Genomic DNA, 15,368 nt, shown 5'->3' on the forward strand with positions numbered 1-15,368 from the left:
CTGGCAGAAGGATCCACACCGTGTACGTGCAGAATCATAATTCAAGTCCCGTCACACGGCACAGTCTCATCTTTGAGACGCCACCAATTCCTCCTGCCTCTGCTCCGGCTGCCAGTACTTCACATACCCCCTGGATGGCTCTGCTGTGGAGACTGGCAGGCGGGGAGCTCAGCTCCAGTTCTACTCAACACTCAACAGTTGGTTGCTAGGAAGCCAGACTCTAAAACCAAGGCATCTCCAAGTTGGGAGTTTTCAGGTGACCCATAGAAGGTAGAGAACTGATCCTCTACACCAAGGCCATTAACAGGCTTCTGGGGGGGGGGGGGGGGGTGTGTGTGAGCAGCCTCAAGGCAGGTATTTGGACAGGGCGGGAAGTTAAACCTGGGTAGTGGCTTGGAGCTTTGAAGTATGACCTTTCCACTTAGCAGCACTAGGTAGGTGTGAATTATGTTGAAACATCAGTGGGACTTGAGGGTTCTCGTAGTTGAGGGGCTGGTGAGGGTTTTTCAGAAGGGAATGAGGGCCGCTCCACCAGCTGCCTCTGAGGAACAAGTGGGCCGTGTACACACAGCGTTTCTGAAGTCCTCTCCTGCCCGCGGGCACATACATCGTGCCAGTCGGTCCCCACGGCCCTCTGAAAGAACACAGTTGACGCCCAGAATTCCACCTGCACTACTCTTCAGTGGTCTAGCATTTATTTCACTAGCCCTTGAGGATTCACTGAGTGATTGGCAAGGAAACCCAGCGTCTCAGCATCCCAGTTTCTGTGCTCTACTTCCTGACACCGCTTCCCTCAGCACTGAGGCGGCCTGCTTGGGATGAGCAACAGCCCGGCTTCGCTCCTCTTAAGATAGAAAAACAGAGGAGATAGTATCTCGGTAAGGCAGCCGAGAAGGCGATAACCCCTGGGCCTGACACTGGGAGGATTAGTGCGCTTCTGGTAGGTGAGACGGGGACGAGCACGGGGGCTGGGTGGTCGGACACGACAGCCAACCTGCTCTGGGTGCTGGCAGATCACCGTGCTCGAGATACAGGGCGCAAAGACCTGCTTTGAAGCAGGTGAACAGGTGCGAGAGGACTGAGCTCCAGGAGGAAAAAAGCAGGTTTTCCCAAGCCATCGTGCTTTCTCTTTCCTCCCCATCCCACCTGTGCCAGTGACAGAAAGCCAGGAAGGGACACCATGTGTTTGCCAGGGTCAGGTGATGGGGCAGGAGACCGATGGGAGTGATGGAAGGCCACTTGCCTCAAGAATCAGGGAGCAGCTGCCCTCAATCCACCTGCTCTTGCACAGAGTCTTCGTGGACTGGACCCAACAGGCAGGATGCAGGGCTAGTTGCAGTGAGCTCGCGTCAGAAGCCAGTGCGCTGGAGACGTGGGGGAGCATCTGCCTCCCTAACTAGATAAGCAGGTCGAGAGCAGAGCTGTGCTCTTCCAAAGCCATCACCCAAGAACCAGAGCCCACAGGTGGAGCCTCTCAGGTGTGGTGGCACAGGCTTGTACTTGATACACCTGTGTTCAGGGCCAGGGGCCCAACACACAGTGGAGCAGAGGGGAAAGGAGGGCATCCCCGAGATACAGAAATAGGCACCCCGACTCTGGGGCAGCTAGGCCAAAAGCCCACAGAGCACAAAGGAGAGAGGGCACTTGGGGAATCTGTGCTTAGATCATGGACCATCTTCCCTTGTCTCCAGCCTGCACCTACAAGCTATGAAGTACGAGCTATCAGTGGAGCTCTGCAGCAAGACGGAGGGGGCTGTTAGGTCACCACGAAGGCCCGCTTTTGAACCCCCGTGGGAATCGCAGCAATGTGTCACCAGGCCCGGGTGTGCACCGGCGCCTCCAGCCCCTTCCCCGCGTACTCTGCACACTGAAAGGCAAGATGCATGCAGGGCTCTGGCCCAGAGGACCCCGTTTCCAAGTGTGTCTCCCCTGGATTCACTCTCCGTGGCTGCTTAGCAGCCTCAGTCTTGGCATAGGTTCTTCCTGCAGGCAGGCCCCGCCTCTGGGAGTGCCATCACCCTGCAGACCCAGGGCTGGTCCCCCGGGGCCTCCGGGCCAAAATTCCAGTTGTGCAGCCCTGAGCGGGGAAGTCAGATCTTGGGCCGCCAGCCTTTGATGAACTGCATGATCTTCTTGACCTGCAGCTTGGTGAGGTGAAAGTCATCTGCCAAGATGTCCTCACTGAGCTGCACGAAGATGCTGCCATCAATGCGCTCTCGGGCAAAGAAGCTCACCACGTCCTCCGAGAGCCCGATGAAACGCAGACTTCGCGAGACCTCCTCCAGGGAGAGTGCAGACAGGTCAGCGGGGGGCTGCCAGGAGGAGGCATCCCGGCCGCCCCAGCCTGTGGCCCCATCCTGGGGACTGGCCAGAGGCCCTTCCAGGCGCCCCTGGGTGAGAAGGAGTCGTGCTCTGCCTGCCTCGGGCCCCTGCAGGGCCACGGGGGACAGGGGGGCGGGGACCTGCCGCAGCACCAAACCTTCAGGCTCAAAGGCCTTGGGGGGTCCAAGTGGCAGAAGGCCAGGCCCAGGCGCCCTCACAGCTCTGGGCTCCTGACAGCGCAGCAGCTCCGGCTCTGGAGAACTGCCCCGGCCCAGCTCAAAGGGATCAGAGGGCTCCAGGGCAGGTGTCTGCGGCTCAGAGGAAGAGAAGGAGGAGGTGGGACAGCAGGAGGAGGCAGCCGCCGAACAGGCCTGGCCTGGAGGGCCCGGGCCCGGGGAATGAGCGGGGCTGGAGGTAGCCAGGGGACCTGAGCTGGCTGTGGGCCCAGAAGAGGAGGCGGCTGAAGGGCCTGGGGGGTAGGCAGGCCCGGAAAAGGGGTTCAGAGCTCCAAGGGGAGCGAAGCGTTTCTGGGGGTGGGAGGGCTTGAATGGAGGCGGGCAGCTGTGGTAGGTCTTGACCGGGGTGTCGGCCCCCCAGAGAGAAGCAGCTGCACTGCTCAGGGGCTCTACAAGGGCCCGGGAGGCCTGGCTGGGCTGCGTAGTCGAGGGCAGGGGTCCCGGGCGTGGGCGGCTGGGGGACTCGCCCACCTTGCAGTCTCCCCAGGTGCATGGGTAGCAATAGAGGGAGTAGGTATCCGGTGACGGAGAGCCACTGCCACTGCGGGAGCCCGCCCTGTGGGCAAAGAGACAGACACAGATGGAAGGGTAAGCACAGCAAGAGGGATACGCGACAGGGCCACACACACACGACACAGCGAACCACTGCTCCACCAGGTCCCAGAGGCCACTGCTCCGATCTCAGCAGCGCTGGCCCGCGCCCCAGCCCCTGAGGCCTGCGGCCCTCTGAGATTGCCCAATTCTTTCTCCTGGAACCCCCCTCCCCAGGAAAAATTAAACTAAACTGAATTACGTAGAAAATTTTCAATAGCAAGGAGCACTCCACCCTGTGGCAGAGCCCACTCGGGAGGGAAACAGAGCAACACTCCCAACCAACTGTCATCATTTAGGAGAGGAGCGAACTGAAGCAGGAAGCCCGGACCCCAGGGCCCCCTCCCTCAGGTGCTGCTCAGAACCTCTGAACCCCGGTCCTGAAGTCTTCCTCTTCCTCAGCACTGGCTCCCCTCCCCACCCTCCCCTGCTTCAATCCACCTGAGGAGGCCCAGGACCAAGAGAAGGAAGTGGCTCACCCATCCTGGAGGCCAGAGGAGTAGTAGGAGAGGCTGGAGCTGGGGGAGTGGACAGGCTGCAGCTTGGGGAAGCGTGGGGGCACCGGGGGACTGCCCGAGAGCCGGCCATTGGCACTGCCACCTCGGGGGGGCACAGGAGGGGCATTGAGCAGGCGGCATTCCTCCTTCACCTGCAAGCACAGGGCCATGACGCCACCCCCGGTCCCCAGGTAGCTGGGCCAGGGTGGCGTCTGGGACTGACACTGCCCCACTTTGCCAAGAGCCTGCCTTGCCTTACACCCCAGCTCCTCACCCACCCACCCACCCACCCCCCCCTTCTCGTCTCTCCAGCCCGTTTCGCTCATCGAGAGCCGACAACACACACACTGTCTCCTGTGGCCTTGGAAATCCACCTTGAATGTAAGAAAAAATAGAGAAGTAGATAAACAATCAGTTAAGTAGACATATTTCCTCCTCAGGGAAAAGGAGAGAAATAAGAAGAAAAACGTGTAATGAGGAGAAGAAAGGGAAGGAAAAGTATCTGCCATCTGGCTCCCTGCCTGATAGGTCAGACACTCAAAAGTGGACTCCATGGGATGTTCATAGGTGTTGTCCATAGTCTGTGGACAAGCTCGGTTGGAAAATTCTGTGTTAAACACAGATAAACGGGCTTCCTTCGTGCAGGACTTCTCAGAGCCTTTATTATACCAATACTCTGCGGCTCCAAAGTGAGGAGGGGGAAGGCTGGGCATCACAGACTACATTTTCTAAACTTACGTCACCACAGAACCTTCTTTACACTGGACAACTTAAAGGACTCCTTGTTCTGTGGAACCTTCTGGGTAACACTGTTCTAGGCTCATCCCCAATTCTCTGAGGCTGGGGACCTGCTGGCATCTTCGTCCCCACAACTCCCCTGCCACCGTCCCTGGTATCCCTTCCTACAAATGCTCCTGCGTTTCTTTCCTCCTTGTTTTCTCCCCTTTCCCCACCTCGGCCACCCTCTGTCATACACTCCGGGGGGCTGGAGACCGAGATGCCAAGGCTGGGGCCCAGGAGAACGAGCTTTTCAAGCCCAAACCCTGACCCCTGGCTGGCCACCTCCCTGGAGGATGGGGCCCACAGAGCTCAGAGCCCGGCCTTCCCCCCGCCTCCACCGCGTCCACTCACCGCCTCGGATTTGGGAGGCACTGGAGGCGGGGCCGCCTCGGGCTCCAGGCGGGGCGGCCCGGCGGCCCCGAAGGAGATGAGGTCGGGCCCCGGGAGCGGCCGGGTCCTGCCCTCGGCAAAGCCTTCAGCCGCCTGGTGCGTCCACAGCTCCTCGTAGGGGATCTCGGCGGGTGGCGCTGCGGGCTCGGGCGCGCCGGCCCAGTCGGGACTCACGTACTCCTGGTCGCCGTCGCCGGGCGGGCCGGGCGGGCCGGGCGGGCCGGGGCCGGGGCCGGGGCCGGGGCCGGAGGCGGGGGCGCGGACGGGCCGGAGGGCGCGCGGGGGCGCCGGCAGGCAGAGGCGCGCGCGGCGCGGGCTGGCGCAGTCTTCGGCCAGCTCGGCGGGCGCTTCGCGCACGGCGGTCGAGTACTCGTCGGGGTCGAAGCGCTCGCGGCAGTAGGAGGCGCTGTCGCGCACCAGGCGCTCGACACGCGGGTCCCCGGCCAGCAGGCCCTGCGGTAGCGCGAAGCGGGGCGTGTCGGTGAGCAGCAGGAAGTGCAGCGGCGCCGGGCCCTCGCGGCGCAGCGCCAGCCCCAGCACCACCGTCTTGGAGATGATGCTGACCAGCTTGTAGCAGTGGCCCTCCCGCACCGGGTGCAGGTCGTAGGGGTTGCGCGGCGGCCGGCTGGGCACCAGCACGTTCACCGGGAGCCGCACGCGCTCGATGATGGCGCGCACCGTGTGCTCGCCCTCCTGCATCTGCAGCTCCAGCGGGCTGCGCGTGCTGAAGCGGCCCTGGCACTGGAAGGGCAGGCTCAGGCTCTCATTGGTGCGGTGGTTCATGCAGATGAGGCAGGGCATCTTGCCTTTGATGGGCCTGGCGCCCCCGCTGCCACCCGCGGCCCCCGTGCCCCCCGGGCCGCCGCCGCCGCCGCCGCCGCCGCCCACCCCGGCCAGCGCCCCGGCCCGGCCCAGCTTGCGCAGCAGGGTGGTGAAGCGTGAGCGCTCCTTGGTGGTCTTGGCGCACAGGATCTCCGCCTGGCCCATGAGAGTGAGCTCGTCGCCGGCGTGCAGCGTGAAGTTGTACACCTCGCTGTCCTCGCTGAACTCGCCTGACACCACCTGGGGATCCCAGAAACGGCAGGAGGCCTTAGCCAGGGCCCCAGGAAAGCCACCGGGACGGGACCCAGGAGGACAGTGCTCCTCTTGGGCCTTTCCCAGGGCTAAGACCAGATCAAGAGCAGTTGACTGAGGACATTCCATCCTGGAGGGGCCACGTGGTGGCTTGTGCAGCCTTCAGTGAGTTACCTCTCGGGGACCTTAGTTACTCTTACTTGGAAGAATTGCTGTAAGAATTAAATAGACTATATGTACAATGAAATACTTTGAAAATACTCAGTATATGGCAACTTTTGTTATCATTTTTTACAATTAGGGCGATAACAATCCTCCACCTATTCAACAAGACTACTCTGAAGAGAAATGAATTGATGGATAAACAGAGGGTTTATAAACAGGCAAGAACCGCCTGTACGTAAGTGGGGGACCGTGTGCACTATGTGCCCCACAGCTATACTACCACCACCAGTGGCTGAGAGGATGGCTGCCCTGAAAGACATCCCAGTCAGGCTGTGACCCTCCACACACACTTCCTGCTTCCCCACCTTTTGCAGGAAGCTCCAGGAAGTTCATACACCTAGCCAGAGGCTTTCAAGGGGCTGTCAGAAGCCACACTGTGACACTTTTACCTCTTAGAGCTCAAAGGCCTCCCTCCAACCAGGGTCAGGCTTGCCCCCGAGGATAATGGAAACCTGGGGGCACCGTGCCTGGTGCAGAAAGGACTAACCTTGACACTGAAGGTGATGGCTTCCATCACAAATATGCGATCAGGGAAGACGCTGGCCACCTCCTCCACGCTGCTGAAGTACCTCACTGGCTCCCGAACATCCCGGGCCTGCTCCAGGAGCTTGAACTTCCCTGCACAGGAAGGAATGCAGGCTGCTGCTAGGGTGGGCCTGCTGCTGGGAGCCTAGCCTGTATCCGGAGAGGCCCCACTGTCCCCGCTTCTTGTTCCCCTCATCTCAGCCAGGCTCTCTGGAACTCAGGTGGTCAGAAGGGCAGGTTTGCACTAGTGGAAGGAGCTGGTCAGCTGATTCAAGCCTCAGCAGGGAGGTGAGCACAGATTCCTAGCAACTAGAGCCCAGCCCTCACCCAGTGGACAGCTTGTGGGTGTGTGATAAGGCTAGCAGCCGCCTGCCCAGAGAAACCCAAGTGCAAACTGGCACCCAAACACTTGGACACAGAGCTATCCTCGGACCAAGCGTTAGTGTGGCGTTGGGGGTGCTGATTCCTAGCTTGGTCCCAGCCCCACTCTGATTTGCTATGACCCTAGACAAATCCCTTCCCTTCTCTGGGGCTTGAGTCCTCAGCTGAGGAGGCTGGAGCAGATGCTCTTGGGCCCCACCTGGATCTGGCATTCTACGTATCTGCGGTGGATTGCTAACCCACACGGATGCAATGCGCAGACGAGGGGCCCAGCCCCAGTCTTTGGAGATCCAGGGAGAGCAACTCTGACTCCTAATCTGTTCCCAAATCCTCCTCTGATCCAATATCCAGCCCCACTGTCCCAGAGGCCTCCGATCTGAGCCCAGCAAAGCCTCCTCCCTCGGATGAGGTCTTCCCAACCTGCATTCCAGGGCTATGTTTTGGCTGGCTCAGCAGATGCCCCCAGCAGACACAGACTTTAAAGAATGACGATAATCCGTAAAGCTGACACCCCTCTGTGTAAACTGTCTAACCTCACTGGCCACACATCTTTTATGTGCCCACCTGTGTGAGCACAAAGACAGGCTGTGAACCATGCTGGCATCTGGACAGATGGCCTCTTCTTAGCCCTTACACAAAAGGAAGAGAGTCTTGTACAAGCTGAGAGAAGACAAGGTGGCTCTAGCTTCTGTAATGTCTCTGGGGGCTGCTGCAGTCATAGTCCATTCATTTATTCATTCCACAAACATTTGCGGAGCACCCACTATGTGCCAGACACTAGCCTTGCCCCGACAGGGGGTGCACATCTGGGTAAGATAGTCTGCCCACAAGGAAATCCAGATATAGTGTGTGATGGCAGGATGTGACAAATGCTACACCAGACTCATGACAAAAGAGTGAGAAGACCGCTGAGTTGGGGGAAATCTACCTGGCAGTCTGAGGGCATCATAAGAATGAAAAGAGTTTTACAGAATGGACATTCCACATGGAAGAAATAGCATGAGCAAAGACATAAAGTCACGGAAGCAGACTGCCTGCCCAAAGTGGTGAGTGCCTGGAGGGTAGGACTTGAGGGGGGGGTGATGACAGGGGTGAAGCAGACAGCAACTGGGTTATGAAAGGCTCTGAATGCCATATGGTAGGACTTTATTCCGTAAGAATGAAACCCCCTGGAGTGTTCTGAGCAAGGGAAGACCAAGATCAAAGTTTTACTCTATAAAGATAACAGGGACACCATTCAGGTAAATAACTCAGTAACGAGTTCTGGAAAAGAGCCAGGGCAGCAACTGAGGGAATAACAAAAATGAGCGGACCAAGAGGTGCTTTCAAGGTAGGGAGCCTCCTCAGGCTGTGGTGAGGAGCTCATCAGACTGATGAGAAGGTGGTGGAGGAAGGGGCTCGGGTCACCAGCTGGTCAGAAATGGAGACGGCAGAGCTGTCAACCAAAACTGAGACCCTGGAAGGAACGAGTTGTGGAGCACCGGCCAAACTGGGGAGGCCAAGTGAGGCCCTGCAGGGGGTGTTCCTAGGGCAGGCGAGCGTGTGGGTGCAGTGCTTGAGGATGCCTAGTCAGAAGTAACAGACAGAAGGTCACCAGCCCACAGGAAGCAGCGTCAGCTGTGGGGCAGGCAAGATAGCTCAGGAAAGAGGAAGAACAGAGGATCTTGACCCTTTGGGGACCCTCTTCCCAGAGAAATCCCACAGTGTAACCCTAGCAGGAACACACAAAAAAGCATTTTGTATATAGTACAGGGGGGCGGTTCTTGAAGCCCCCAAAGCCCAACCAGAAACCCGGATTGAGACACCCACTCCCTAATGCAGAGTATGAAGAGCAGAGGGCCAGGGGCAGAGCCTGCAGCATCAATATCTATGAGCAGGAAAAGTGATAACCCAGAAAGAGAGGGGGAAATGCCCAGGAGAAAGCTGGAGGGAACATACCCCACGTCCCATCCTCCATCCTTCCCCAACCACTCTGAGACCCTGGTAGGAAGAGGCCTCGGATGAGCCACAGCCCTAGAGGGCAGCAGGGATAAGCTGGGGAGCGGACCTAGCAAGGAACAGTGATCTGCAGGTCAGAAAGCAGGAGTCACAGGTCTGCTACCATCCAAGAAAAGTAGCCCCCATCCCTCACCCAGTCGCCTCCCCAATATCCACACACAAACCCCCCAACTCCAAGCAGCCAGGCAGGGAGAAGTGCCCACTGCCCCTGTGGGGAGAGCTGGAGCCAAGTCAGGGCTAGAGCCGGGGGGTGGGGGAGGATGTGGCAAGGAAGATCGATGTAACCATGGTAGCCGGCACCACCCCCTCCGCCGCAGCCTGAGCCCAGCACCGGTCATCGCTGCCGGGAGGAAGGAAGGTAGACCTCCCGGGAGTGATGCTCTGGCCCCTGGAAGCCTTTTCCTCCCTCTGCAGCCCCACTGGGGGCAGCTTCCTCTCCTGCCTCCCCCTACAAAAGACCCGAGGTCCCCTGCGGCTCTAGGGACCTGCCGCACCCTGGCCTGCCCCTCCTCCCTGTCCGTGAGTCCCAGAGCACGTTTACGCAGCCCCGACCGTCCCTTCCAGCCTGAAGCAGGGTCTTGTTTGTCACCCCTCCCTGCCAGCACCTGACCCATAACAGACGCTCCATAAAGAATGGTGGGTAAATGCACAGACCTGGGAGTCGGACAGACCTGGCTGAATCCCAGCTCTGCCACCTACCACCTGTGTGGCCTTGAGCAAATTATTTAATCCCCATGGGCTTCTGTTTTCCCACCTGTAGAGTGGAAGCATACTACTTGGCTCAAGGGACGCATCTGCCCGGTGCTCCGCAGGGTCCGCGGCCCGCGCGGGGAGAGGCACCGCGCAGAGGGCAAGGCGGGGAGCGGGCGGGGTGGGGTGGGGGGTCGTCCCGGAGGAGTCCGGTCTCCCCGCCTCCCCGGGCGGTGGGCCTTGGCCTGGAGCCCGGCTTTCCAGCAGCGGCCCCCACGCCACTCGCTGCAGGGCATCGCCCCGAGCCCTCCTCCCCTCTCCCTCCACCGCCTCCCGCGGCTCTCTCAGCTGTCCGCCCCGCCCGCCTGCCCGCGCAATTATTAATTCATTGGGAGGAACCAGCTCGGAGCTGTGCACTCAGAGCTTCCTCATTAACCCGCCGTTGGCCCAGCCCCTCCCCCTCCTAGGGGGGCCCCGGCCACCCAGCCCCCACCCAGGCGGGGCCCGAGCGGCCCACCGGAAAGAGGGAGCTGGGGATGCGACACCTCGGCAGGCCAGCTGTCACCCGCCTTACACAAGGGCACCGAAAGAGATGGGGGGAAAGGGCCAGGAGCCCCGTGAACGCAGAGTTCCCCAGGAGGCTCTGTACCTTGGTTTCCCGGATTTTTAATGACACAACCGAAATGGCGCAGTAAGTCACATTTCTGTCAGTGAAGGCTTTTTCCAATCTTTGCTTTTTTTTTTTTTTTGCATCGAACCTGTGCCCCCAGCAGTGCAAGTGCCGAGTCTTCACCACTGGACCGCCAGGGAAGTCCCCCAATCTTTGCTTTTTTTATCCCAAGAAGAAGACCTGGGACCTCTCCCTGGACCAAGGCCAGATACCCAGGCTGGGAAGTTTCTAGCTTGGGCAGGCCTCCCCAAGGGCTCCAGGCCAGGTCAGAAAGACACTTGAGACAGTTTCCTCATGTTTAAAATGGGCTGTGGGGCTACAGGAGTACAAGGTGCACAGGGCGCTGTAAAGAGCAGAAGCCCCGTAAAGGGTTTAGTCCTGTCCCACTGACTCCGGGGAGACCCAGGCAGCGCCAGAAGGGGAACAGCATACCTGTGAGGAAGGGACTGTGAGCCTTCCCAGCTCAAAGTATTCCAACCTTTGTTGGGGGGTGGGCAGCAGATAAACACAGAACCGGGCTAACTACTAACTCCTGGAGCTTGATAAAACTTCCTCACCGGGTTGCTGTGAGGATGCAATGACAACAACGCTCTGCCCAGTGTCTGAAACGCAGCACGGGTTTAATGTGCAGGAGCTGTGGGATCCTGGGCTCACGTGGGGGCATCTCGGGGATGGGGCCACCAGACTCACATCCCTCCCACACAGGGGACAACAACCCTGCTTTCCTGATGTGGCAGCAAGCAAGAGCCCAGGAGTCAAGATACCTGGGTGCTAGCCCTTGCTCTGCTGCTTACTAGCTGTGTGACCCTGGGCAAGTCACTTCCCTTCTTAGGCCCTCTGTTTCATTGTGTGTAAAACGAAAGGGCTGTACTTTCTTTTTTCAGCAGCAGAATCCTTTCTTCAAACAAAATCTTTAGGACATCAGCATCATATATATCACAGATAAAAGTAGAAATTCACTGCAGAATCTTATTTAAAAGCCTAAAATTTTAACATTCACTTATGTCAATCAGTGAAAACAATAAGTTTAACACAAAAACTGGGAAAAACAGGATTAGAGCAGGCAGATACAGCCACATAATCAGCCTGAGCATCCCTTTGTTTTTGAAGTCTTTTGGTTGCACAGTACTGAGAGGATCCTAGCGGGAGATACTCTCTTTGAGGGTCTGTGCAAAAAGTGTTAATGAGGCAGAGGTACCACCTGTATGTAATGGTACATACTGAAGGCCTCTAGTCAGGGTTAAGGTTTGATTTTTAGCAGTTTGAGGGTGTGGGTACTTTTTTTTTTAACATGAGTTTCAAATCTATTTTAAAACAAAATGGGAATCAAAGGTTTGCAACCAGAAACCCAGGGCTCCACAAAACAGTATGGAGACCACTGGGCCCTAACTCTAACCCTAACCCTAATCACCACCCTGCCAGCCATGGCCTCGCTCACCCCTGTGGCTCTAAGGGAAAGCCAGTCACCAAGTTTCCTCCAAGACCTCCCCACCCCTACCCCCCTGCCTACACCTCCCACCGGCTCTGTGCCATCTGTCCCTGGCTGGGCACACCTGGGTACTGCAGGGGGATGTCAATCTTGGGCCCGATGACATAGTGACCCTCCTCCAGGGTGTGGGCTGTCACCGTTGTCCACTGGCGGCAGGAGTGAATGAGCAGGATGTCTCGCTCACTGATGCCCTCGGCATACTCCCCTGAGAGGGGAAAGGAGGATAGAGGAGGAAGGACAGAAAAGAGAACATTAGGAGGGGCAGAAAGAATAGGCAGGGTGACCTCCTACCTCCTCACCGAGACTCCACCGGGGACAGCTCCCCACGATCCCTGTCCAGATCAGCAGCGCTCAAGGGACAGGCAGGCTGCCAACTGTGACCTCGGGGCTGAATCAGGCCCCCTCTCTCAGGGCTCAGGCTCCCGATGGGGCCCCAGCAACCGGCCCAGCCTCCGTCCTGCATTCATCATTCGATTGGACTGCCTGCTGTCCCAGGCCCTGTGCGGGAGCCAGGGGCTCCCAGCGGATGAGCCCAGCCTCTGCCCTCCAGGAGCCCTTAGGCCCAGGAGGAGGTGGGGAGAGACGTGAACAGAGAATACAGGCCAAGTTTGAGGCGCTGAATGGAGGCTGTCCGAGTTCTCGCAGAAGGGGCAGTAAGCTGGCTGAGGGGTGTGGGGCAGGAGGGAGGGCGAGGCAGTGCTGGGCAGCAGGCACTTGCGCTGGGCCTCAGAACCACCTGAACTGAGACCAGCAGAATTCTCAGCCCCCGAGTCGGCTCCTAGGCCAGGAAAGGAGGGCCTTGGTGGGGCACAGAGAGGGCCGAGAAGGGGCCGGCCATGGTGAACCACAGAGCTATGTGGGTCACGAGAACAGCAGGGCTTACAGGAACTGACTGCTGGCTCTCTTTGGGCTCTTTTCACCCACTGCCACAGACAGTCTCCTGCACACAAGGGACCTCAAAGGAGAGAGGAGACAGTCTCAGATACCCCCTGATCCCACCTCAGAGAAGCTGCTTCTTGGCTCGCCCTCCCTCGGCCCTTCACCCCCCCACTCTTTGGAACACAGTGATGAAGGCCAGAGGAAAGGGGTGGGTTTAGAAGAGTGATGGGGGCTAGTCCTGGGGGAAGCATGGGGGCCAAGCCATCGGGAGGGGCCTGGGCCCCAGAGGCTCCACCCCCAGCACCGGTTTCCAGGAGAGCAGAAGGGCTGGCCCAGCTTCCAGGAGGCCTTTGAGCCGTCTCCTGGTTGCAGCTGGTGAGTAGGGTGGGGGTGAGGGATGCCTCCTTCCCAGCCCCTCAGACGCAACTTAATATCTGCCACCCAGCCAAATGGGAAAGGTTTACTCTGATGGCTGGGGACTCCCTGAAGTGTGTGCACTTGGTCAGGGGAGGGGAGGATGTGTTCAGGACCTGCAGGAAGGGCCTGGCTTCCATCCTGTGTGTGGGGGGGGGTGAGCCTTTCTCCTCAATTCCTCACCTGAGGCAGAGGAGGCTTTCCTACTCTGTAACCTCCTCTTAGAGCTCTCCGAAGCCCCAGGCTGCCCTTCCTAGGGATGCAGGCCACAGTCACACAGGACACACACCAACAACCATGGGTCATGGTCACCAGTAGTTGAGCCAGCACAGCCACCTGGGCCACAGTGATAGGGGCTTGCTTATCACCTCAATGACACAACTCAGTCCCATGGTCCCACTAAGGGGCCCCTCCCAAATGCACAGCACACAGGGACCTTCAAGACTTCAAGACATACTTTTGATCACATATTCACACTCACAGTTTTGATCACATAAGGTGACCACAGCCATAGCCACCATTGTCACAGACAGACACCAGGCAACTGGGCCATCACACCAGTTGCTCATTCCCTCATTCATTTACTCCTTCCATAATCTTTGTTAGGCAGGATGCCCTACCTCAAAGAGCCTGCAGCCCAGTAGAAGGACAATAAACTGACCATTACAACGGGTTACAGTAGGAGACAAGGGTGCCAGAGGTGTCAAGGGAGCCCAAAGGAGGCCTGCCAGATTGAGGAGCTCAAAAAGGACCCCCCCCCGCGGGGGGAAGATGCCAAAGAGGATGTGTGGGAAGTGGCCAGGCACAACCTAGGGCCAGCGTGTTACATTCACACGCAGACACACACAGCCTTGCTGTTGACATGGGCAGTCTCGGCATCACACGCCGATGATCCAGGAAACAAGACGTTGGACTGCCAGGCAACCCTGCCCGACGGCCCAGGCATAGACGCTCTCACCGAGCCCGCTCCTGGGACACGGTGACGCTCACTGTGCCCACTCCTCGCCGCCGCGGGTCGGAGGACTGGCTGCTGGCCCCGCGGAGGGGAGAGGAGAGGAGCCTGTGGCCGCGGGCTCCATTAGCATTCAGGGAAGCGAGTGTGCCAACGCGGGCCAAACCCCTATTCTTCTCACACACAAAACCCCCGGCCTGGCTGCCAGCCCCGGCTCCTGCCCCTCCCCCAGCCAAGCAGCCCCTCTTCCCCCAAACGGTCCACTTGCTCGGCGCAGCCTCCGGGCGCCCCTCTCGGGCACGCAAGCATCAGCAGTGCAGCCTGGGCCCCCGGGCGCCAAGGAAAAGTGGGGCAAGATGTGGGGAGGTCCGGGGGCTCGGGGGCCCGCCCGGCGGAAGGACTCGCTCACTCAGGCCCAGAGGTAGTCTGCCGGCCCCCGGGGACCGGAGGCTGCTCCCCAGGCCGCGAAAGGAGGGTGCGAGAAGGGTCCCAAGAGGGACAGAGCGGGGCTGGGGGGCGGCGGCGGTGGGAAGACAGAGTCCGAGGCCCAAGGGATACGGGAGGATCGAGGTGAGAGGCCGGAGACAAAAGGATGGAGGGGGGCGCGGCCCGGGCGGGGGTCTGAGGGCGGCGAGGGAAGGGGGTGCACCGACGGGGCGGACTTGGCGGCTCCGCCGCGCTCCCGGCTCCAGCTGGGTCGGAGAACTCTGTCCTGGGCCCGGCCCCAGTCCCTGTCCCAGGTTTCTGTCCCTGTGCCCGTCCGTGGGGCCCAGAAGGAGGCGGCCCCTCGGTTCGTGGGCCCCGGCTCTCCGGGGAGGCGCTCCGGGAGCAGCGCGGGGCCCGCGCCGAGGAGCGGGAGGGCAGGAGCCGCATCCTCACGGCCCCGGGGGAGTCCCCGATGGCCCCGTGGCCCCCCAGTCGCCCTTCCCAACACCCCCGGTACCTGGCCCGAGGCAGGCAAGCGTGGGCAAGCGGCAGCGGCTGACGATGAGGTCGAGTGGGAAGGCGCCCATGCTCCAGCGCAGGCCCGCCAGCCCGGCCGCCAACTTCTCCATGGCATGGGCGTCCCGGGGGCCGCCGTCCCGGGGCCCCGACGGCCAGTTCCGCGCGGCCCGGGCTTCCGCGCCCGCCGCCACCTCCTGGGGCCGCCGCGGCGCTCCCCGCCTGGCGGCCCGGCCGGTGCTGCGGGCGTCACGTGGCCGGCCTCCCAGCGGGGCGCCGGCCCCCGCCCCCCGCCCCCCACCACCGACCCCGG

The 15,368-nt window shown here is 60.0% G+C and overlaps 1 protein-coding gene across 1 annotated transcript; it reads right to left on the reverse strand.

Moving 5' to 3' along the window:
• Window positions 1–670: 670 nt before the first annotated feature.
• GAREM2 (GRB2 associated regulator of MAPK1 subtype 2) lies at window positions 671–15,168 on the reverse strand. Its single transcript, XM_029232356.1, has 6 exons — window positions 15,057–15,168; window positions 11,933–12,073; window positions 6,603–6,733; window positions 4,778–5,878; window positions 3,629–3,798; window positions 671–3,114 (listed from the first exon to the last, which is right to left on the reverse strand). The coding sequence occupies exons 1-6, from the start codon at window positions 15,166–15,168 to the stop codon at window positions 2,091–2,093; spliced, it is 2,679 nt and encodes an 892-aa protein (XP_029088189.1). The 3' UTR covers window positions 671–2,090.
• Window positions 15,169–15,368: the final 200 nt, after the last annotated feature.

The sequence above is a fragment of the Monodon monoceros genome, unplaced genomic scaffold, assembly GCF_005190385.1.
Source record: "Monodon monoceros isolate NGI ecotype Baffin Bay Population unplaced genomic scaffold, NGI_Narwhal_1 Super_Scaffold_19, whole genome shotgun sequence".
Classification (NCBI taxonomy): domain Eukaryota; kingdom Metazoa; phylum Chordata; class Mammalia; order Artiodactyla; family Monodontidae; genus Monodon; species Monodon monoceros.

Bases quoted from the DNA above. Each gene is read 5' to 3' on its own strand.
- GAREM2 (XM_029232356.1), bottom strand. From the start codon at position 15,168: ATGGAGAAGTTGGCGGCCGGGCTGGCGGGCCTGCGCTGGAGCATGGGC. The intron at 5,879-6,602 runs GTTAGTCCTTTC...TGGGATCCCCAG, and splicing joins CCATCACCTTCAGTGTCAAG to GTGGTGTCAGGCGAGTTCAG. The intron at 3,799-4,777 runs GTGAGTGGACGC...CTGTGCTTGCAG, and splicing joins TGCCTCCCAAATCCGAGGCG to GTGAAGGAGGAATGCCGCCT.